The sequence below is a fragment of the Tachypleus tridentatus genome, chromosome 9, assembly GCF_004210375.1.
Source record: "Tachypleus tridentatus isolate NWPU-2018 chromosome 9, ASM421037v1, whole genome shotgun sequence".
Lineage (NCBI taxonomy): Eukaryota > Metazoa > Arthropoda > Merostomata > Xiphosura > Limulidae > Tachypleus > Tachypleus tridentatus.
This window is the reverse complement of record NC_134833.1, coordinates 29225373-29251177: the sequence shown is the minus strand read 5'-3', so window position 1 is coordinate 29251177 and position 25805 is coordinate 29225373. Positions and strand designations below refer to the sequence as shown.

Sequence of the window (25805 nt, the reverse complement as noted above, 5' to 3'; positions counted from 1 at the left end):
GAATGTTAACACTCCTCGAAAAGACGTTTCTAGTCCTGATTTCTCCAAGCCCGTTCCCCTGGCTGTGGTTTCGCTAGATAGTAGATAGGGACAGTGGGAATCTCGTTAATCCATTCATTAATGGATTTAAATGGCAATTTTATTTAAATACAAAATTATTAGCCTAATATTAATAACCTTTCAAGTTGCTCTGGGGCCTATTAGGCCCCACTTTTCGTAAGAGTGTTAAAGGTTCATCAGGAAATACTGAGGTTAGGTATGTCTAACATTACCCGGTGACTAAATATTAAAGGTTAACCGACTAATATATTGTGACCAGGTGTTTTTAACGTTACGTAGTAACGAAATGTTAAAGGTTAAGTAGCTAATATTGAGACTAGGTGTTTTTAACATTACGTGGTAACGAAATGTTAAAGGTTAACTAGCTAATATTGTGACTAGGTGTTTTTAACATTACGTGGTAACGAAATGTTAAAGGTTAACTAGCTAATATTGTGACCAGATGTTTTTAACATTACGTGGTGACGAAATGTTAAAGGTTAACTAGCCAGTATTGAGGCTAGCTGTTTTCAACATTACATGGCGACTTAATGTTAAGGTTAACTAGGTAATATTGAGGATGGTATTTTCAAGGTTGGATGGTGACTTAATATTAAAGTTAACTAGGTAATATTGAGAATGAGTATTTTCAAGGTTAGATGGTGACTTAATATTAAGGTTAACTAGGTAATATTGAGAATGAGTATTTTCAAGGTTAGATGGTGACTTAATATTAAGGTTAACTAGGTAATATTGAGAATGAGTATTTTCAAGGTTAGATGGTGACTTAATATTAAAGTTAACTAGGTAATATTGAGAATGAGTATTTCCAAGGTTAGATGGTGACTTAATATTAAGGTTAACTCGGTAATATTGAGAATGAGTATTTTCAAGGTTATATGGTGACTTAATATTAAGGTTAACTACGTAATATTGAGGATGGGTGTTATCAACATCGCATGGTGGCTGAATAATAAAGGTTGACTAGCTAATATTGAGGCCAGATGCTTTAAACATTACACAGTGTCTTAATATTAAACGTTAACCAAGTGATATTTAGGATGGATGGTTTCAAGAATTTAAATATACAATCGATGAATCTGCTTACACTCTATATAGCATAATAAAAAATAAATTTTCTAAAACGTTTCCGTTTGTGGAATGAATAATAACATAACAAAAACACATTAGAGCGAAGGTTACAAGTAAACAATAAAAAGTAAAAGCTAATATACTGCAACATATATCGTACGGTGAAGTATGTTTCAATATATTAACTTCTTTCTTTTATCTTGTTTACACCTCAACTTGAAAACCTGAGGAATTTAGGTGTTTTTAGGATAATATGTTACTTAAAATAATCTAGTAGGTCCAGCCCTTTTACCTGCTTAGAGGGGCAACAACCTCTGAACCGTTACCTTGTTCTTTATTTGTGGTTCTTTAATAAAAGCTTGTTGTGTGCTTTGAAAGTCTTACTCAGTGCTCCCCCCAACCCCTACTCCCAGATTGAAAGTTTTGAAACCAGCATGGTCCAACATGTGCCTGGCCTTTCACAATATAACGCCCGCTCTGCGCCCCTCTCCTGCGTCCCTATATTGACCACACAAAGGTTTTTATTGCAGTGTCTGAAAGAGCAGAGAACTTCCGTGTTTCGTCTATTTCAAACATCAGCAGCTGCTGGTCAGTGACCTTTTATTGGTTAGCTACCATAAAAGACAAAGCAAACATTTTAAAGTTCGTTACTCCCTCCCTACTCTGGTAGAAAGAACTTCGTGTTCACGAAACAACACATATAAATACGATGAACTATGGAAACTTCCGAGTAGAATGAAGATACTGAAATGTGATTGTTATGATATGAGCGCTGAAAAGTGAAGAAGCGTTGGAAACCAATAAACCTAATATTTGTGACAAAAATAACGTCAGACAGCTATGGTTTAGTTTTGTTTCCACCGTCAGACAGCTATGGTTCAGTTTTGTTTCCACCGTCAGACAGCTATGGTTCAGTTTTGTTTCCACCGTCAGTTTTGTTTCCACCGTCAGACAGCTATGGTTTAGTTTTGTTTCCACATCTCTCTTTGGCCTTTACGGAGTTGAAATCAGAGGTGTGAAAGTATCATTTTAGATTTTTTTGTCTCTGCCATTTTACTTTCCAGTTAAACGATTTTTATGTGTGTAGTGCAAAGCTGATATTGGTGTTTTGAATCTGAACAACCTTTCATGCACACATGGACGAAGTGACCTTTGGCACTGAGAAATGGTCGTGCTTGGTATTTGGACAATTGACAAGCACTCCTTTCCATGAGAGCTTCGTCTCTCCCTGGAACCAAATAATGGGATTGACTGCCACTTATACAGAATAACCCAAATCCAAAGTATGGAACCTACTGGACAGTATCGTAGATCGAACCTATGGCCTTATGACTAACCATTAAGTCACATTCTGTCCATAGTAAGTTAATTCTAATGGTTTGGAATAGTTTATAAAGCAATGGAAACTACGAGGTTTGTTATTTGGAAGAAAAATCACATTATTCTATACGTAATGTTTTTTCTTTTTGAACGATAGACCTGAAAAGCTATTTTTAGTGGAAATGTTAGGCCTAATGTTCATTATATTAAAATAAGGTATTTTGGTAAACCTGTTAAAAACATTAAAACCTTTGAAAATATCTGTGTTTATCACAAATCACGTGTATTTATCTGTTACTTCTAAGAACATTAAAGTTTAATTTAATACAGCAAGTAGTTCGATGTGACTCTGCTGTAAGGAAACATACACCTAATTGTGTCTATATCCGGTCAACCGCCAAATTGGTTGCCACCAAGTCTGACATGTACCCTTAGGACCCTTACTGGGAGGGAGTGACATAGGAATCAGGATTTTGATTTAACCTCGTCCCGGGGTCCTTTTGTTTTTCCCATGTACTGAGAAAGAGACAATCGCTTTCTGAAAACTAGCAACTCCGCTGAAATCTGTAGTTAAGTTAAGGGGTACGATACTACTATATTGCGTAGAAAGCATTTCTGAATCAAATATTCAAGGATAAATTAGCTAAAAATATATGTGCGTAACCACGGCCTATTTTGGGATATGTTACGTTTACATACACTGTTATAAATGTGATATGTAATAAAATAAATTACAAAACTGAGATGATATATCAGTGATCTAGTAGACATTGGAATCACGCACATATTAATAAATACTTTTTCAATCGGTTACATTTGCATCATGTGTTGTGATAATAGAATTATGCGTTTTAGGTTTGTACACAACCGTAATGATGACGAAACCTATTTATAACACATTATATATATGCGTTTTTATTATTCTTGTGACTTTTCCCTATGAACACATTATACTGAGAAAAGGACTGAAAAGATCAGATTGAAGATTATTAAGAAGGGTTCGCACTCAAAACACTGTTGAGCTACTAGGAAATAATCATAGAGACACGCACGTCGTACGACAGATAAGTTTTATTTACTTGTAGTCTTTGACTTCTTTCCCAACGTTTAATCCACGGATAAGCTAATAAATTATTAGTTGATAATTATTTTAAGCCATACTTGTTGTATTCCAGCTTGTTTATTTATATATGATTCCCATGTTTACAACTTGTTAATCGCACAATATACGATATGGTTTAATAGCGTGTCAGTAGTTTGTCTCATTTAAGTGCTACAATACTGTTATAACGGTATTGTCTCTTTGGAGACAGCAGAGCAGTCAAAGTCAGCGATTTTATTCCTGCTAAGTACGCCTTTAGACGTTTCCTTCGTCAGTCGGCTAAAAGCAGTTCCATAGATCTATATAAAATTAGCATTAGTTGCAGTGTGATATCCCGAACAGAAACGTCGTTGTTCAACACTTTTAATATAGCGCACCCCGGTGGCACAGAGATAAGTCAGTGGGCTTATAACGCTAAACATTGGATTTTAATACTCACTTTGAGAAGAGCAAACATAGATTACTGTATAGGTTTGTGCTTTAGTAGAAACAAACTTAATATAACAATTAATGCCGGAAGAGAGCGGGGGTCTTCAGTTAATCTGGTCTTTCATAACGTTGCCTGGATTTCTTTGTAGACTTCTATTTATTTCTAAGATTGAAGTGTTTTTGGTTTTTTTCAGTTTCATATTCTTCAGATGACGAAGGATTAGCTATAAGCATTTATAATAAACCTTGGAAAACGGCTAGCTTGCGAGACATTGGATATCTGTAAGAAGCGTTTACGATGGTGTTCTGAAAGTAAGGAAGGAATGTACACCGTTATTTATGTCAGAAGTTAAGCCTAAAAAGTTTCCTCTTTCGCCACGTTCCGCTATTCTTTGAATTTATAAAAGTTACAAAATTACCAACTTGACATTTGAAGCCTGTCCAAAGATAAATCATATCATCAACGTATCTGTACTAATATTTGACATATTGTGTATTATTTTCATCACCAAACAATTTTCTCTCAAAATTATCTAGGACTGTTTGTTTGTTTTGAATTTCACGCAGAGCTACACGAGGGCTATCGGCGCTAGCCGTCCCTAATTTAGCAGTGTAAGACTAGAGGGAAGGCAGCTAATCATCAACACCCATTGCCAACTTTTGGGCCATTCTTTTACAAACGAGCGGTGGGATTGACTGTCACATTCATAACGACCCTCCGGCTGAAAGGAGGACGAAGATGTTTGATGTGACGGGATTCGAACCCGCAACCCTCAGATTACGATTCGAGCGTCCTAACCACTTGGCCATGCCGGGCCAATTTTCTATGAATACTTGCAAGTAACAGAGAGGGCGGAATTCATAGCTAACCCGTATTGCTGTTATGTATTTGGCCGATAAATTTGAAGTGGTTCTGATTTAAGCAAGTGATTATTCTTGTGTGTAAATATAAATACTAGGTATGTACTTTTTTCTTTGTCCATTAGATCACTATTAGTTTGTGTGCGTTCTTTAATACGTATGCTAGTGAATATATGTTTTTAGAAAATAACACGAAACCATTTGGAAGTTATTCAGTAGCTGTACGTTTTTTATTTGTTTTGCAAGTTCCGTAGTTTTTATACTCTACTTAGGTTTCAAACCAGTTAGATTTTTGAAAATATTTTATGTTTCCTATACCAGTTTTTAAGCGAGATCGTTAGTATAGGAAATAACAGGTGTGATCGGGATATCCGTTTTGTGTAGCTTCGGAAGTCCAGAGAAAATGGCATGTGAGGGCTCATAACACTTACTGAATTAGCTTGGCACGATTTAGTTGTTGTTCAATACAGATTTAATATTATTGTTATAGCTTCTGGTAAGGTCTTTGTTTAAGAGGGTGAAACTGTTATATTCGTTGGTTTTACCAGGATAACCTTATTACCTTTATCCGTTTTGGTAATTACTAAACTCTCATTCATAATTTTAGGTTTTATTGGTTTAATCAGTTTGTACTATTTATTTTTGTTAACGAAGTTTTCGGAAAAAGTTTGAGTGATCGAAAAGAACACGTTTTGTTTCAGAATCCAATCAGTATTAATTACTACCGCCAGTGCGAGATTTTTAGGCCTTTTACGTTTAACCTGGTTTTGGGTGGCAAAATTTTAAATCTTTACTCAGTAAATTTCATTATTTTGTTTTTGTGAACTCGTATTTCGAAATATGTAATAACTGTAGGTAGAAATCTCAATGGTTTTCTACTTCTAGATTTCAACTTTTATGTTATTATCCATTTTTCTGATTCAAGTAAGTACTTTATACCGACTGACTTCATTTCCACACACGTCTCTGCCAAATTTTCTTCTTCTAACATGATCTTCTTTGCTGATACTAGAACTTTCTTGGATGGACATGAAGGGTCTTTGGTCTTCAGTGAGAAGTGTTACGGGGTTATATTTTACGACCACACTTTTCTTAAACAAAAGGTGTTGGGTTCTCAAACTGTTTCGTTTTCAGTGTTATATAAAACGGTCAATTCTGCTGTTCTGACTTGTTTTGTATAACTAAACACGTCGGTATTTTGTGAAGCCAATGATTACAGAATTGAGAAAAACAACGAAAAAAGTGTACGTTTCACAAATATTTCATTTATTACTATTACGGGTTTGCCACTCAAAGCCTTTATCAGATACAGACCGAAATAGTTTGTAATTAGCTATAAATGTCTCAAATGTCAACAAAAGCACAAAGAAACTGTGTAATATAAGCTATATTGGAAGACATTCTCAGAAAATGTATAACACACTGAACAAAGAAATATATAGACTGACTGTTCTTCGCTCGCTCTTTCAGCCGCGGTGGCGTTATAATGTGACGGTCAATCCCACTATTCGTTGGTAAAAGAGTAGCCTAAGAGTTGGCGGTGGGTGATGATGACTAGCTGCCTTCCCTCTAGTCTTACACTGCTAAATTAGGGACGGCTAGCACAGATAGCCCTCGAGTAGCTTTGTGCGAAATTCAAAATCAAACTAACAAGACTGTCCTTCTACTGTAGAAACAGACTGGTCAAAATGTTATGTAACAACAAAGACAAAATCAGTACAATGCTGTTCACCAATTATCGTGCAAAGACAGAAACAGTGTATATTGGTCAGACAGAAGTTTCCATATAAGTAACAGTTAAAGAACGATAAAGAAGCTGGTAATTGGAGGAAAACAGACAACTTTTACTTTTAATCTGATGGAAATTAAACATCAGTTTCATCCCAGAAAACAAAATATACAAGTTTATATGTTTGTGGGGAAAAATGGGTAAGAAGTGAATAGTCTGGAAAATTTAGAAATAACTAGAAGTCTAAAAACGAATCCAGACAAAACCCTCAACGATAAGATTAACTTCAAATTCTCCCCACTTGTCTTAAAGTAAAAGTCAGGGTTTTATAATATCAGTATGAAAATGTTATGTTACATAAAATATGTTGGGTTTCTATAGGACTTTGAAATACTCACACTAGTTTATAGCAGTTTGATGGTTCGTTAATATATTCAAACCAGTAGAATATCTGAATGACAACAAAGTTGCTTGGAAACATTCAAAATTACGTCCAAAGAAGTTCACTTGTTACAAATTATTTTGTAAACAACATGGTTGGAATTTAGATGTCAACCAAAAGAATTCTGGAGTAAGAGTTTCTCTTCACATGTTGTTACGTCAGTGTCGAATTATTGTTTTTGAAGGAAATGTGAAGGTTCAATAGTGTGACATCATAAACTGGCAGATGACTCAGTTTCTGTATGTATTTCAAACGGCGTTACTAGAGGTGGGCATAGAACTAATGAGTCTTTTTTACCCGGTTTGCGTGGGACGAATGTTGTTCGTTTATCGTACATTGTAAGCATTATTCGCAACAATTAGGGATATAAAATAACCAAGAAATACGTCCAAGTACATCAAACTTTTGAATCTCAAAAAGGAGAGAAACTTCTGGAACTAGAAATTGTGCTTTACGTTTCAATGGCACTTCTCAAATTTTTACTTCACTGGGGAAAGCTACAGTTGCCACTGATATATTTGGTCCCAGTATTTTAAACATAGATTCCTAAATGTGTACGTTTTACTGAAACTATAACCATGAATTACATTGTATTTCCTTGTTGAACCCTTTGCGGATAGAAATACGTTGAAGTGAAAATAACTACAAGTTTCATGTTGTCATAACTTATCTCCTCCCCCTCCAGTAATATGCTGTTTGTTTTAGTCAATGTGCCATTGGACTACCTGTCAAGTCCACTGCGAGGAATCAAACCCCGGATTTTGGTGTTGTAAGTTCACAAACTTACTCTTGTTTCACCGAAGGATCTTGGTAATAATATTGTTTGTTTAGAATGATAAATTCACTATGCGATCCCTGCGGTAGGCTCGTATAAGTAGCCCATTAAGCGGCTTTGTTCTACAAACAAAAATTGTCAAACTTGATTAAAAGTAAGCCTAAACAAAAAAAAACATTCTTGATGAATGATCAGTGATAAATGCATGGTCGGGTACAGTCTGGTCGAACTTGGTTACTAAAGCTAACCCTGGTTTTAAAACATTCATTACTGGTAATAAATCGTAATACTGGTGACGCTTTTCACAGGCAGTTTAAAAAAAAATAATTAAAAGACTAATTGAGTTTATTGTTTATAACGAGACTAATACACGAAATCACACTCGGTCGCTCATGCTAAGTTATACATTTGACCCTTTGTCTTTTCGCTACTATTACAAAATTAAAGAAAAAACGGTTCTCTTCTTGTCGGACAGAACTTCTTTTATAGACTCTTATGTTCATTTGTTTTTCACATACGTTTTTTAAAATCAAAGATGTGTTAGTTTACAGAAGGAGTGTCCTATCCCCTGCAGTTTGATTACGTCATTTTCATTCAGTTGTATATTTCTGAGAGTTTGTAGGGGGCGTGAAACATCTACAAATGTTTTTTTTTTTAAACTTTACAATAAATAGTAAACACGCGTAATAAATGAGTCGTCGCCTTTGGGTTAACGATTAAGATATGTTTTTAGCTGGAATAAAATAAGTCGATGGTAAACATTTCGGCACGACTATTATAAAATCTCAATGTTGTTAGACTAATAGCTTGGGTGTTGCTTTGCTTTGGTTTGTTTTGAATTTCGCGCAAAGCTACACAAGGGCTTAGTGGTGTAAAATTAGAGGGAAAGCAGCTAGTCATCACCACCCACCGCCAACTCATGGGGTACTTTTTTACCAGTGAATAGTGGAATTGATCGTCATATTATAACGCCCCCACGGCTGAAAGGGCGAGCATGTTTGGTATGACGGGGATTCGAACCCGTGACCCTCAGATTACGAGTCAAGTGCCTTAACTGCCTGGTCATGTCGGGCCGTGTTGGTTTGAAAATGATGTATTTGTTTTGTCACTGCTCTTTCCTTGTTAAATAAACACTAATTAAAAAGTTACTGCTAATGGTCGAGCACTTTTGTATTTGTCGATAAAAACAAGAATGCAAAATTCAGTCTATTTGATGATAACGAAAGCATTTTATTCCTTGAGCTAAACGTTTCGTATAATTAAAGGTAGGCCTAACTGAATAAATATTGTATCAATAGAAATCCCACCTCCTAACTTTCTCGTATCAATGGAATATCTTGTGTCTGCTACTGCGCTAAACTTAAAATTTTCAGCGCTAACTGGAAGACTCAGTACTTAATTCGTAATTGATTAACTAATGAAAAATGTCATCTAACTCAAACTTTGTATCGCTCAAATCAATTCAGATTTCAAGAAAAACAAATCCAGACGTTGAGCAGCGCGTTCCTTTTATGAGGTCTAAAGTCCCTCTAATCAACATCAACACAAACATCTAAATTAAATAGAACATTAAAAAAAAGCATAGCTTCTAACAGTGCAAATAACTGCTCATTACGGTTGACCTAATGTTACATGTTGTGTTGTTATTGTCAATATACTTTCTCAAAAGTTTGATTAATATATTTTAATTAACCTCCAGTCAGAGCAAGCTACCTACTCACAAAGTGAAACTAAAAGTGAATTTGGTAACGAGGAGACCTAATTAAATATACTTTCCTCACGTTGTTACCTATAAAAATTAGAATGCATTATTTTACCTTCGTTGTTAACGATATTTTCGACCAGTTTAAGAAACTTAGATCCACATATTAAGTTAGTAACACAAAATATTATGTATAGCGAAACTATAATAATAAAAATTAAAACACAAAATAATACAATTACATATATTAAACTTGCTAACTAATACTACCAATTAAAATGACTGCATGTGTTTTTCTTATAGCAAAGCCACATCGGGCTATCTGCTGAGCCCACCGAGGGGAATCGAACCCCTGATTTTAGCTTGTAAATCCGTAGACTTACTGCTCTACTAGCGGGGGGCAAAATAATTGTCCAGAAATAATAAATTATATCTTGGTCCACTGTTCGTCTGGACTCTAGTGATGAAACGTTGAGTCTCTGTTTCTAGGATACATTTATTTGTCTGTGTTTTCGTTAAGTAAGTTTGAAGTATAATAAATAAATATTCTAAACGCTTATTGGTTGTTAAGTGAAATAACGCAGAAAATTAAATTATATATTTTAAAACAGCAAAACTGTGGAAGTTCAAAAATGTCTTAAGTGTATAAACATATGGTGAACAGCTTCTAAAAAACTTATGTTGCTGTTAAACTTTGTGTTTCTGTAACGGAATATATGATAAAAAAATTTTAGTTCTAACTGATCGTAAATTAAAGGAGCAACACCATTTTATGGGTTATATAATATCATTTTATAAGAAGCGACATCGATAAGATTGCGGACCTCAAAGGCAAGAAACAGAGTTTCGATACCCGTGATGGGCATAGCACAGATAGCCCATTGTGTGTCTTTGTGTTTAACCATAAACATCCAAGTCTCAGAAAAGGTTTTAGTATATGTTATACATATATATATATATTGAGACAATGTTTGGAGTGTCAGTAGTTTTGTTCGCTGTTACACGTTAAAATATTATTTCCGTTTCTGTTGATTGATGCCAGACATTAATATTTTAGCTGAACTTGCTCTGCTTGCTTCAAATGAATGTTATAAAATGCTTATCTGTATAAGGTGTATAACCGTACGGGGTACTGTGTGCAGTTGCTTGCTTCATTTTGTTGTGTATGTAGGCCAGGTTATCACGTGATTTGTGGATTGTTGCAAAAACTGTACGAGTTGTTTTTCTGCTCTTCCTGTTGAAAAGAGTAAAAGTGTCAGTAAACTAGAAATGTGTTGAGGACAGACCCAAGGATGGTAAACGTTTCTCTGTTTATTAACTGCAGATCTTTGGGACACTGACTCAGCCAGCATTATGTAATTAGGTAAAGAGGCCTACTACCTCTTGCTCAGAAACTGGTATGTTTGTTTTTAATATTTGTCATTGTAAACCGTCTGGAGTGTGACCATGTCCCAGTTGCGCATGGTGGGGGAAGGGGAAATAAAAACATGCAATTTCTCCATAACGCCATTTTGTTGTGATATATCAACAAGATGTGTTTATAATTCACTGCCGTTTTCTTCTTCTTGTTTTTTTTTTTTTTTTTTTGACAGACGCGCGAACACTAATATGTGTACACTCTCAAGGATTCGTTTCTGTCTCTGATTGGCTGAGGAGGGAACGCAGATGCACGTGCTTGTTGCGATTCATTCGACTGGCGTATAAAAGAATGGATGCCACGTCACAATGTTTAACAGTATGACCTTTGAAAAGAAAATTTTCCTTATCTTAGTGTGGAGCGTTTTTTACCATATTTTGACGGACGGTAAGACCGTCATTTGTAAACATGATCTGGACACAAAGTTGTCGTCGCGTTTCAAACCCTGGTCCACTTTTCTTCCATGATCCAATACTCTGGCATGCACTAAGACTTTGTAGTCACGAAAAAGGTTAGTACAACCAGTGCTCATGGTTTAATGATAATATGTTGAGTAGGCAAAGAGTTGAAATTAAATGTAATTTGGTGTAATAGAAGGGAAGGAAGTTAGAGTGAAATCCACACCTTACTAATTATTGTATATTAGTACAACGTATAAGGAAAAAAATAGCGAATCGATCGTAAGGCTCGGTGTGTCAAAAGAAGTAATATTTGGTGCTATAAGTTGTTTCTAAGGAGAGATAATAAAAGGGTTAATGAACAATACAATTGAGTGGCTGCAGTGATGTTTATATATAATTCTCATTTTATGTAACAGCTTACATTTTGTGTTAAACCCGATAAACTAAGCTTGTTTTCATCCTCAAAATTTGAAATTGTAATCTAACTGACTAAAGCTACATGCGAGCGCCTACGTGTGATTTTTATGATCTAGTGGTCTTTAACAATTTTGTTCCAGGAGCTCCTCAAGTTTTTGTTCGTGTTGGAAACCATGCAGGAAAAACAAACGTTTTAACATTGTGGACATTTTGATTCAGAAAACATTCTGTTTCGCATTTGAAATAATCTCATTTTAACTCTTAAAATTATTCTAGGCCAGAATGAAAGCGTAAAGTTATTACTATACATATGTGTGTTTATGATATTTCCACGTGTATTAGATATGTATTTAATAGAATTCGAAACAGTAATGGCTAATGTACAGTGCTCTTCGTCTTTCAGTGGAATATGTCTGCGATCTCACACCGCTAGAAACCAGGTTCCGATGGCCGTGATGGGCAGAACATAGATAGCCCATTGTGTAGCTTTGTAGTTAATAACAAACAAACATTGCTCCACAATGCTAAGTTTTACCGTCTTTTTAGTAGAAGAAATTCGCTTATTGAGTCCATTAATGTTTTAAGTTGGTATCATAAGATACAAATATTTTTTTAATGCCAAAAGGCCAAAGATTATGTGTATGTGACTGAGGTAAAGACACTATGATGCAGACTTTTTTGATGTGAAATCGTTGATGTTACATTTCTTTTGGATCTGATAAATAACCACTGTCCTTTTAATACCTGAAGTTGTTTATATCTTTAACTGAAGGAAAACAATGTCCCTCTTTTAATTTTATTTTTACATATAATTTTTTGTTTGTTTGTTTTTTAATTTCGCACAAAGCTACTCGAGGGCTATCTGCGCTAACCGTCCCTTATTTAGCAGTGTAAAACTAGATGGAAGGCAGCTAGTCATCACCACCCACCGCCAACGCGTGGGCTACTCTTGTACAAACGAATAGTGGGATTGACCTTCACATTATAACGCCTCCAAGGGGCGAGCATGTTTGGTGCGACGGGGATTCGAACTCGCGATCCTCATATTACGTGTCGAATGCTTTAACACACCTGGCCATGCCGGGCCAATTCAAAGTTAGTTCGTACGAGCTAGAAAGAATACACCGACTTTAAAAATAGTTTGACGTAATTTTCTTAACATTGTCGTTAGAAATTACTAGTTTATTAATTATTTTAAATAAAAACATGTTATTAATTTTACTTCAACTCCAATAAGTGAGATACATTTAAATTAACATTCTCGTGTATCCCTTCTATTATACAGTGCGTCCAAAAATGCATTTTCCGTAACGTTTGTTGTGAGCTTTACTATAGGTTCGCCCCCTGGTAGATCAACAGGATGTCTGCGGATTTACAACGCTAAAAACCGGGTTTCGATACCCGTGGCGGGCAGAACACAAATAGCCCATTGTGTAGCTTTGTGCTTAATTCAAAACAAACAATACTATAGGTTCGTTGTGTGGTGTAGATTTTCCCGATCATCTGTATTATTCAGGATGTTAACCTACCTTAGTACACAAATGTGATGCACTCGCCTTTTTTTTCAATTAATGTAGTAAAATTGATTGGAAACTGTGCATTTGTCGGCTTTATTAATAACAGTGTTTGAAGCTAAAAATAATCATTATTGTTTTAAAGCAGTGATAGGACTTTTTAACATTGTCCAATAACTTTCTTTACAGCCTAAATTCATTACATGACAGTAAACGTTTCATAATCTCGTGGCGTGATAATGAACAAACTTTTCATAATCAAACAGCTTCACGTTGTGATCTTGAACAAACATATCATATTCAAGCGATCTCGCGATGTGGTCATGAACAAATGTTTCTTAATGTGAGAAACTGGGTGTGTTGCGTCCTTACCACAACACTCATCAAATATGATCTGGTTGCATCAGGTTTCTTCAAATTTTAGCTTTATTATTATTTCTGTAACGTTCTTTGCAACATTTATCGCGACGGATGTTTGAACTAATGAAGTTCTGATAAGCATGTTGAGGGCATTCCGATTATATATATATATATATAAATTAGGTTCTGATTCAGGCTTATCAAAAAATGTGATATAATTTTATAACAAATGCATCTGTCTAACTAAAGTTTTTTCTTTTGTTTTGTTTTTTGCTGTGAATCAAAAGGATTTTGCCATCATAACCAAAAATCTCCAATCGTAAAATGGTTTAGTTAGTACAACTGAGGTCTTATTGACTAATACATGTCAACGAAAATGATCGGCCACTTAATTATTAACTAAACTTCTTATTTGTATCAATATATTAACGAATGTAATTTCGGAAACCTAATCAATTCCAGTTTACCTTAATAACGTTACTAAAAAGGCTCGTACTGCTTATACGTAATATAAATTATCACTAGTGATCGAGTTCAGCTAAAGGTGTAGCACCCGTACTTACCTGTCTTTAACTTGCTCGTTTCTTTAATAACGCCATCTAGGTAGCGGAAACGTACACAGTTCACATACACACGAAAGGAAGTTGTTAGTGGGTTTTATTTTTCGTAGAAACTAATTATGCATGCTCGCAGGGATTTTTTTTTTTTAATATCCCAAGCGGGAAGTGATAACTCACTCACTACTTTAATAGAAACTATCTGAGAAATTTCCCAAACAATGACAACGGACTCAGTTAGTGTTATCTCTATTTGGGAGTGATAACAATGAATAAAAGGAAACACCGATTTACTACTACAACTTAGAACATATTGAAGCTGTGTTTTTGTGGATGCTGCAGATACTTATGCCATCATAGTACAGATTACTGTAGTTTATGTCACGTGGCCAGGAATGTATTTTTATTGGCCTAAGTAAATAAACGAAGTGTTGCATCACCTACGTTTTTTTCTACTAGGCTGAGCTTCCCATACGCTACTACTTTGTGGAGCTATGTTGAACATCGTTTTGTAATTATTACGTAAAAGTAAAGAAAAAAAAAAGAGATAGAGGGAGTTCATAAGATCATTAAAAATGACCATACTAAAATTAGTCTAGCAAAACCATATAAACTTAGAAAAATGTTCCGATTACAATATAAATATTTCAATGTAAACAGAATTCCAAACAGGGGAGTGTAAAAAATATCATACAAGTTTGTCCCTCCCTCTCTGTGGTCTTGTGTATTTTCAGATTTTCTACATTAATCGCTAGGAAAGCTATGTTTATATATTAAAAAGTCTGAGCCATTGTATATTAATAAAAATATTTAGATGTTTTATGCTTGATAACAGAGTTGGTGTTTTTTGTTGTTGTTGTTTTAAGAATACACCCTGTAAAATGAAATAACATTAAGATCTGTTTGGTTTCTTTTGATTTAATTCTAGTTAAGCACAAACTTACACAATGGGCTGGCTGTCTGTGTTCTGTTCACTACCGGCATCGAAACCCGAATTAGGATGTAGGTGTTAACCCTAGGATAGTCCCCTTCCAGTGATACAGCGTGTGTCTGCGGACATACAATACTAGAATCCGAGTTTCGATACCCGTGGTGAGCAGACACAGGTAGCCCGTTGTGTAGGTTTGTTTGTGTTTAGTTACAAATAACAAAACAACAACTCTAGGATAAAATATTTTATTTAATATGAAGTTTAATGAACCGTAAGAGTACAGTAATTGCAATAAATTATTCGTTTTTCATTTTTTTACGTTTATTGTAATTTAATTATTTATTTCATTAACAACGTTCTATTTTCGTTACTTTAGCCTGCAGGTTTCAAAATTTGTTAACTTGATTTTTGAAACATAATATATAGTACATGAAATGATCGAAGTCATTCATTCGGCTAATGAAACAACAGAAACGCCATTTGTGATAATCATCGTGTAATTAATTACGTCTTCAGTTACATATCTTTATTACTGTTCCTTTTTCCATTTCAAAAGTTTCCTGTAGCAACGCGCAGTTCATCTTTTCCTGCACAACCAACATCGAATATGTGTACAGCAGTGTTGAAACCTGGTGAATATAATGTAACGCTGGTCACTTATCTCCGGAGATACGTATCACAGACTGTTTTTAGGGATTACCGTAACTTATGTCGGTCGTATAAAGTGCTGGCACCTGTCAAATGTGATCTAATTATGATCACATACATAGAAGCATGTCAAATTGCATGTAACTAAATTTAATGTTTATTTCGTCCATGCACTGTTTTGTGTGTGCGTGCGTGCGTGCGAAGTGCAGTTTCCACCACAACCAGCCAATAGGATTTGATAGTCTGAGCTGTCATTATAATTTAAATTTCTGTTTATTCGTTTACCATTCGAACGTTTTAAAGAAGCTAAAAATAGTTTCGCAGAAGTAACTATTAATCAGGAATGTAGGTAAAAGTTGTCGCGCTCGCTAGTATGACTAACAGATGTAGTTTTACAACACGTCTCGTTAGTTTCTTCTATAATAGAAACTCGCGTGTAGTTATTACTCTGAATTTTAATAATTACTACTGCATTATAATCGCATCCTAGTGGCTCAGCGGAAAGTGTGTAGGTTAAAACTGTAGTTTCGTTAGCCGCGGTGAGCAGGAACAAATATCCCCACCGTATCTTATCAGAAAGGCTGGTGTAGGTATTAACACTTTTACTAACAAAGCAGAAAACAACGTTTCGAACTCCCTAGGTCATCTTCAGATTAATAAAGTGAGAGTTTACAACTGACCTTTGCCGGACACATGTCTTAGGGACGAGAGTATAAACACGTAGGGGTGTTGCAGTTAGATATTAGGTAATTAATTAGTATAGGTATAAAGGTGTTCCATTATATTGGTTTAATTTCGGTTTTAGTAGTTGACATAAAAAAGATAGCTCCACCATGTAGCTCTGTGGTCAACAATAACCAAACTAAACGTAACACACAACTGTTTTTCGTTTAACCAATCACAGACAACATTTCATGGACTATGAACAGAAATCTTTAATTCAAACCTGTCAGCTCTCTATCAAGGGCCTCCAATGGCCCAGCGGTATAATCCAAAGGTTACAACGTTAAAAACGAGACTTCGATATTCGTGGTGGGCGCAGCGCGGACAACTGCATTGTGTAACTTTGTGTTTAACTACAAACAAGCCCTAAAAATATTTCTTGCTTATTCTCTTTATCTTATGTTTCAGGAGTTGAACAACAACAACAAAAGTTAATAAACAACACTTAAGATTCCTTACATCTGGGACGAGTGTTCGTTTGTTGTACATACCGCAGGAATCGAATAGCTAAATTTACTGTTATAGGCCCTCAAACATACCGCTGAGCCACTACACAAATCATTTAAGTGAAGCTTTAAAATCAGCGTGAAATACAACTTTTCTATTTTTTAAACTTGTGATTCATTAAAACTCTAACTTGTAAATAAAATATTCACTGATTTTTGTTTTAGCAGTGCTCTTTTATATCCTTTAATTAATGACGCGCAGTCTCGGTTTTTGTTGAATATGTTTGTTTGTTTTGTTTGTTTTTTGAATTTCGCACAAAGCTACTCGAGGGATATCTGTGCTAGCCGCCCCTAATTTAGCAGTGGAAGACTAGAGAGAAGGCAGCTAGTCACCACCACCCACCGCCAACTCTTGGGCTACTCTTTTACCAACGAATAGTGGGATTGACCATAACTTTATAACGCCCCCACTGCTGAGAGGGCGAGCATGCTTGGCGCGACGGGGATGTGAACCCGCGACCCTCAGATTACGAGTCGCACCCTTAACACGGTTGGCCATGCCGGGCCTGTTGAATATGTACATTTGAATTTTGTCCGTGTGTCACCTGCAATTTAACAGCGAAACCGAAAAGGTGATTTCTTTGAATTTAACGCTGAAGCCCTTGCTCAGATATCTTAACCACATGTATTCATATCAGAAAAGCAGAAACCATGCCCCGTGTTCACGTGAGTGTATTGACAGTTATTATTAATAGTCAATGTATTATTATATATGTTAGAACCACTTTGGGGAATTAGCGGATCTGGGGGGATTAACCTCCCTTTCCAATGGTCTACTAAATAAAGTTGTCCCAAAGGTAAATGTTTTTTTCTTAATTTTTTTCAAAAGATTTCACGAGTTGTTGGAATAACACCCCCTCTTACCGAACTCCTCCCTACTGAACTGGATTAATTTTAAATCAGTAAGATCTATCACTCCATATTCAATGATCCGAAAACTATGAGTACAATTTTTATTACTTTTTAACAACTTCAAACTCATTTTAACCATAGTTTAACGACCCTGTTTTTCTTATAATACACTGAAACTCACACAGATTAATACAATCACTGGTGTTTCACTTATAATTTTTTCCCTCATGGCAAACTGCTCTGTATTCATAAGTTTCCAATAACCTAAGATAGTGAATATTTTGATGCCGCAGAACGACAGTAGCTAGACTACTAGTTCGTACTGTATACCCGTTGACACATATTTATATATTCCCCCCACGTATGTTAATTTTAGCATCTGAAGGAAAGAGAACGTAACATTTTCTTAGCTCGTAGGATTTATTTCAAACACATACACTGTTCTATAGTTTTGAATTATATATATGTGTGTGCAATCTTTCCTCTAATTCTTCCAATGTACGGATGATTGTTTTTCATGTTTACCAATATCAAGGCAGTGTACGGATAAATTTTTTCATGTTTACCAATATCAAGGCAGTGTACGGATGAATTTTTTTGTGTATCAGTATCAAAGCAATATGCGGATATGCGCTACCAGTTTTTTTTTGTTTTTTTTTAGAGTGTGTGTGTGTGGGGGTATTTTTAGACCATCGACCCTAAAACATCATTAGACCGCTTTGCAATGCTACCAATTGGTTATTTGGGCTTTAGGCCTATCGACTTCCAGGGTCATTAAGGTCGTCAACGTGTGCGGCACTTGACTGGTTGTTTTGCACCTTAGAGGGAACACTCTATAATATATGTGTGTGTTTGTTATGATAATGAATTTTACTACTAGATAACAGTTATATTTCGAACTGAAACGAGGCTTTCATCAACTCTGACTGTCACTTATTTATAGGCAAATGACAGAAATACCAACTTTTCTGCGTCAGAATTTAATTTAAAGAAGAAGTTAAGTAATTTTCTGTTCCTGTTTTTCCCGAGTCTTTTATCTTATTCCCGATTAACAAGAGGTTAAAAAGTTTTGAAAAAACATGATGGAATCGAGTTTCTTAACATACATATACAAACAACATTCCTACCAAGGAACCAACTAGTAAGTAACGGAACAGGTTTTTGGTTTTTTTTCCACTGGTAGTCACGAGATCTCTGATGTAAGATAAGTTGGCCTGATGACCCACACAAGAGTGCTTGTTTCCGTCTGAACTGGTAGCGCCTAACGTATGGGTTTAGTTGCTACTAGGTTAATCCATAACTTTAGATTCTTTGGTTTTAACACTTTAGATTTAATGTGTAAAACGAACGATTCGTGTATTCTATTCTTTATAGGTTTCAGTTTTTTTGTGTATTAAATTATGACGTCGTGTACTTGTTGTCGGTATTCTATATGACTGGATTTAATGTATGTTACTTCGTTGTTCTGTTCTCGGAAGGTTTTAATATTAAACATACTTGTTTTTTTTCGCAAGGCTAACCGAACAGCGCCAGTTGCGTTGGCTGTTGCTCATTTTAATGATTGACTAGACTCACTAGAGGGAAAGAAGCTATTTAACAGCACCCATCGCTAACTCGTGGGCTACTGTAATCGAATAGTGAGATTTGACTGTCACTCATATAACGCACCAACGACTTCAAAGTGGGAAGTACGTTTTTCTGACAACGGGACGCGAACCCGGGATTCCTCACTACTTTGTAATGTACATATCTTACACAAGTTTCAGTTAAAAGTATGGAGGGTTCTTAAAATTAAAACAAGATCATTGTAGGTCGTTTAGTAAATGTAATGTTCAGGGCTTCTGTTTTATGGTGTTTATTTTTAGCTGTTTTATAGTTTTATTTAGATATCTCAACATCACTTTTCATTTGTAATTTTATGTAGATACCAAAAAATTGATGTTTATCTAGGTTCTTATTTGTTTAAATTTCACGCAAAGATACACAACAAGGGTTACCTGTGCTAGTCGTCCCTAATTTAGCAATACCACGGCTGAAAGGGCGAGGATATTTGACGTGGACTCGAACCCGCCACCCTCAGATTTCGAATCGAACGACATAACCACCTGGCCATGCCGGGCTGTCGCGTTCTCACTATTTTATATAGATACCTTAAAAATCGGTGTACATTCGGAGTTTCCGCTCTCAGTACTGGGGGGCCGGCATGGCCAAGATTTTAAAGGCGTTCGACTCGTAATCCGAACGTCGCGGGTTCGAATCCCGGTCACACCAAACATCCTCGCCATTTCAGCCGTGGGAGCGTTACAATGTGACTATCAATCCCACTATTCGCTGGTAAAATATTAGTCTTAGAGTTGGCGGTGGGTGGTGATGACTAGCTGCCTTCCATCTAGTATTACACTGATAAATTAGGGACGGCTAGTGCAGATAGCCCTCGAATAGCTTTGCGCGAAATCCAAAACATATAAACTCTCAGTACTATATTGAGTATACTAGAATATTTTCTGCACCCGAATTTTGTTATGGGAATAACAACAAGTACATAAGTTTAGTTATGTTAAACCTTTATAAGAGTAATTAATGTTTTAAATGTAGTTACAAAGACAAACGTAACGAGACGTGTTTCTTTTCTTTCGGTGTAATATTTCAAGGAAATGTCGTATCGTAGTTTGTCAATTTAAACTGCAAAATAAAATATCTTTATTATGTCCTTCTAGCCCTAAACACATTTTCAAGTGATTTTTTTTAATTCCCCAAACTATCTTGAGAGTCGCAGTATCAAACAGTAGGAATCTCGCATATTTGCCATTCTACCAACAGTTATTTAGAAATTAACTCTCCAGTTAGTGGTCAGTTAATGTATTACTAGCCTTGAAGGATATGTAACTTATTTTTCGTTTATACGCGTCAACATCCATGTAATTGTTATCAGTATGTATGTTTTAACATGACAATGGTGTTATTCTGTGCCTGTCTAAAAACCTGGACCACCGTTTCACTGAGATACTGTGCGTTTAGTAATATTTGTCAAATAAGAAACGTCTGTCAGTCTAGAATGGTTGTATACGATATCGAATCCCGTGGGACAAGTGTGATATCATCGAAATATCAGCTCCATCCTTGATGCTGATGAAATTAATAGGACAGATACTCTGTCAAACAGAACCAAGTACGTGACATAATTTAATCCATGGAAGACTTGTTTTCGTTTTAAATGTTAAATTAGTATAGTATGAGTAAATTTTGTTTGTTTTGGAATTAAGCACAAAGCTACACAATGGGCTATCTGTACTCTGCCCACTACGGGTATCTAAACTTGGTTTCTAACGGTGTGAGTCTGCAGACATGCTTCTGTGCCACTCCACTGCGAGGCGAATATGAGTAATGGTTTCAATTTTCTAAAAGCCCCGGCATGGCCAAGTGGTTAAGACACTCGACTGGTAATGTAAGGGTCGGGGGTTTGAATCCCCCGTCACACCAAGCATGCTCGCCCTTTCATCCATGGAGGTGTTATAATGTGACGGTCAATCCCACTATTCGTTGGTAAAAGAGTAGCTCAAGAATTAGCGGTGAGTAGTGTTGACTAGCTGACCAACCTCTAGTCTGTCGCTTCTAAATTAGGGATGACTAATGCAGACAGTCCGAGAAGCAACATTAGGAGAAACTCAACAAACAAAATATTCATAATAGGTGGGCCTAATGTTAAAGGAGACTTAATGCTCACCTTGGGATGCTAGTGAAGCTTTGAATTCTAAACATTTTAACGTTCAAAACTCTTTGAACATAAGGTTTGTACGACAAGAATGCTATTCATTGATACCAATACTTCATGATAATAGTTTAGAAGTATTTCACTTATTTTTTACCATGTTTGGAAAAAGACTATTGTATTTTAGACTTCTACATTCCACTAAAATAGTTAAGTCATAATGATCGGGTGTAACTAGTGGTTAGCGTGACCATCGCCGTAAGAAAGGCCCTTGTTGGTGCGCTTGTGATATTGACGGTCCATTCAATTAGCCAAGAATTAGCGATGGTTTGTACAAATTAACTACCTTCTCTTCTGTCTATAATTTAAATACTGGAAATAGCTATGAATACGTGAGTTTTATTTCCTCGTAGCCATTCCAAATATTTAAATTAGAGGCAGAAGAGAAGGTAGTTAATTTTGAAATAGTGGCTACACATAATAGAACATCAAATGTAAATATTTTTTCGTTATTATTGAGTGTCGATTATTTCGTGTTTTTTTTATATTCTAATTTAACTGGTGACGCTAATTTGACCTTGACATCTCAACGTATGGAATCCAAAAATATTGTTTTTGGATGGAAGGGTCAACTTGGCTTCCATCTAATGTGATTGTTTTACCAGCTGAGATATTTTTAAAAATACAAACTACAAGTACATATTCCAGTCAGAACTGACATTTAAAATACAAACTACAAAGTACATATTCCAGTCAGAACTGACATTTAAAATGCAAACTACAAAGTACATATTCCAGTCAGAATTGTCATTTAAAATGCAAACTACAAAGTACATATTCCAGTCAGAACTGACATTTAAAATACAAACTAAAAGTACATACTCCAGTCAGAGCTGGCATTTAAAATACAAACTACAAGTACAAATTCCAGTCAGAAATGGCATTTAAAATACAAACTAAAAGTGCATACTCCAGTCAGAGCTGGCATTTAAAGTACAAACTACAAGCACATATTCCATCCAGTCAGAGATGAGAATCTTGAAAGAAAACCCAACGTGAAACAGTGGGGAAAGCTCAAGAAATTGTAAATGCAAAATAAAAACTTGTTCAGAAGTTAAACACAGATTATATATATATATATGTAAATTAAAAGTAAATAAAGAAAATGATAAAAAGAAGAAATAAGAAAATTCTGTTAAAACTACAGCTGAGTTGGTGACATGACTTGAAACTTTCTCAATGTTAAGTTTCGTCAAGGAGTAGTAAAACTGAATTACTGCCGATAAGCGAGGAATTTCAGTTTAAATCATTGTACACCTAGAATAAACACTAATCACTGAAGACTTTAACCATAAAAGATCAAACTACACCAACTACTGAAAAATTTAACTATAAAAGATCAAACTGCACCAGTGGCTGAACACTTTAACAATAAAAAATCCAACCACTACAAATTCGATAAGTGTTAGAATAAATTTGCTTCTAGCTATACGTTGATGATCTATGTTTCATCTAGTGAAGTTAACATTGCTACAAGAGGGTATAATCTTTGAATATATATAAACAAAGTCAAATATGAATGTGTGTTCTGGGAATAAGCTGTTTTCATGGGTTACAGAAAGGTGACCAGAAGAGGAACTCACTCTAATGAAAAAACAAACTAGAGATTTTATCAGACATATGTGAAACACCTTTGTTTTTGTCTGACATATTTAATGTGAAATCATAAGATTGTTAAAATTAAACTGCGTTTTTACAGCACCTGCCTTGCACTTTATTTTGTGTATGATGAACACTATTATTATATTACACTACTACTGTTACTGTATTACACTTCAATCACTGTATTACACTACTACTGTTACTGTATTACACTTCAATCACTGTATTACACTACTACTGTTGTTGTATTACACTAATACCACTATTAACATATTACTGCTACCATCTAAATCGGGTATTTATGCCTCGTTAATCGTAGAGTAAATCACAATGTACGTATAACAATGCTAGATGGACCGTAGTTTGTATTGTGATTAAAAAAAATAGTTAGACCACAGCAACCAGTTGTTGTTTACATTTATATCACATCGATGTTTATTTGATTATTTATCACAGTAACGTTCGTATAAATAAGACACGTGCTTAACTTGAGTTCAGTAAAACGAATCATACTTTTCCATGAAACATAGTTTGTAATATTCGCATAACTTTTAAATCATATAATACACTTATATAAATTTTTGTTCATAATAATGCTGTACTTTGGAACACAAGGAAAGCTCTTTTTTGTATTGAAAACAGAATAACTGATTTATTTTAAGAAAGTACGTGTTGCATTCTTCTTTCTGACGGTCCATATGCCACACAAGTTGAAATCATTACATGCGTTAGTACATGTGGTATGTGCTGTCCGACCAAGATTTGTTTTTAATTGGTTCAGTGGCCCGGCATGGCCAGGTGGGTTAAACAGTTCACTGGAATAATAAATAGAAGATACTAATCACACGTTATTTGAACAATTTTTTTATATGTTAATACAGTGTCGTATTGAGTTGTGGCGCTGTATTTTTATAGGCGACACGTTTAGCAACTACATAAGGCCCGGCATGGCCAAGCGTGTTAAGGCATTCGACTCGTAATCCGAGGGTCGCGGGTTCGAATCCCGGTCGCACCAAACATGCTTGTCCTTTCAGCCGTGGGGGCGTTATAATGTGACTGTCAATCCCACTATTCGTTGGTAAAAGAGTAGCCCAAGAGTTGGCGGTGGGTGATGATGACTAGCTGCTTTCCCTCTAGTCTCCCACTGCTAAATTAGGGACGGCGAGCGCAGATAGCCCTCGTGCTTTGCGCGAAATTAAAAAAACAAAAATGGTTCACTAACTATCACACTTGGGCGAGGCTGTTGTTGCCCAGCAACTGACAAATAGTTGATTTTTTATTCAAGGCTAAAATTAATGGTACAACAGAAACAGGAAAGACAGTTTATAGTTCGTATATAAACACAGTTCTGAGAGCACTTGTTGGGCTTGTAAAACACTTATACGCAATGAAAGAAAACAAAGTTTAAAACGACCTTATATTGATTAAGTAGCGAATTTTGGCAACGTATCGAAAGGAACTGTGTCAGCTTTTCTCATAACGTAGCTGTCAGTATACAGTGTTCCAGACCCTCTAGCGGCAGTAACCTGTGTGACGCCTCTTGGCTACGGGAAAGTGTGTCAGCCATTATGTAATATAACCAACCTGTGGATAAACTTTTTTTTTCTGGGCCAACTTCCTGATTGCGTTGGCTAAGCATGTGTGGAGCGTGAGCCGTGTCTTTGACCTCGCTTGGCAGCCTGTTAAGAGACCCACTTTTCCCGAATGTAGGGGACGCCTCAGTGACCGAGAAGAAGTCGCTTGGGTGACGGACTCGTAAAATTTATACGAGCGGAACTTACTCGGATCATTGTTTTGGGTCTTGGTGTCGGAAGAACAAGTGGAATTAACCTGTTAGTTGTAAACGTTTACCAGTTCTGTTCGCGGTATCTCTGCTGGGAATAAGTTTTTGACGCATGCGCAATAGCGTACTAAACATATATGAACATATGCATTTATTCAATAATATCATTGTGAATTGTCTGTTTATTTGTTTGTAATTAAGCATAATGCTACACAACAAGCTATCTGTGCTCTGCTCACCACAGGTATCGAAAGTCAGTTTCTAGCGTTGTAAGTCCGCAGACATACCGCTGCCACTGATGGGGGGGATGTGAATTGTCATTCAGACTTCCTTGTCGCCATTGTATCCATTTTAGATCAACACAGTGCGTACACCAGAGACATGAAATGATTGTACTAATATTTAACGCAAATAACACAGAGATATTAATCCGAAATACGTAGCATTTTGTATGTGAAAGGTGATTTCTGTTTTATTCATAGATGTTTCTAAAAATCATTAGAAATTCGTATTCATATTTGTAACCCTAACAATGTACCCATTAAAGCATAGATTAAACTATTTCTCATGTTTTGATAGCCCTCTGTTTCATTTCTTGTGATTAAGATTAATTACTTTTTGCGGTTAATAATAATTTAATTGTTAGAAACAATTTTTCACATTTTAGTATATTGCTAATTATGCGTCACCTGGTGGCGAACAGGTAAGTTAGATGGTTCACAACGCTAAAATTCGGACAATTTCCTGTGACACTGTGTAGTTTTGCGCTTAACAACAAACAACCAAGTATCGCAAGTAAAGTCTGATATTGTTTCATTAATTCGTAGAGAAGAA

The 25805-nt window shown here is 35.7% G+C and overlaps 1 protein-coding gene across 4 annotated transcripts in view; it reads left to right on the top strand.

Annotated features, from left to right (window-relative positions):
- LOC143224950 (putative nuclear hormone receptor HR3) overlaps window positions 1-25805 on the top strand; it is a 60674-nt gene that overhangs the window by 5779 nt on the left and 29090 nt on the right. Inside the window, exon 1 of one of the 4 annotated variants that reach the window (XM_076453472.1) lies at window positions 11179-11419. The exons of 2 other annotated variants lie outside the window; for them this stretch is intronic. In XM_076453472.1, coding sequence (XP_076309587.1) covers window positions 11317-11419 — 103 coding nt within the window. In that variant the 5' untranslated portion in view covers window positions 11179-11316. Of the gene's footprint in view, window positions 1-11178; window positions 11420-25805 lie in introns of those variants that run through there. One more of the 4 variants, XM_076453470.1, reaches the window with a different exon arrangement.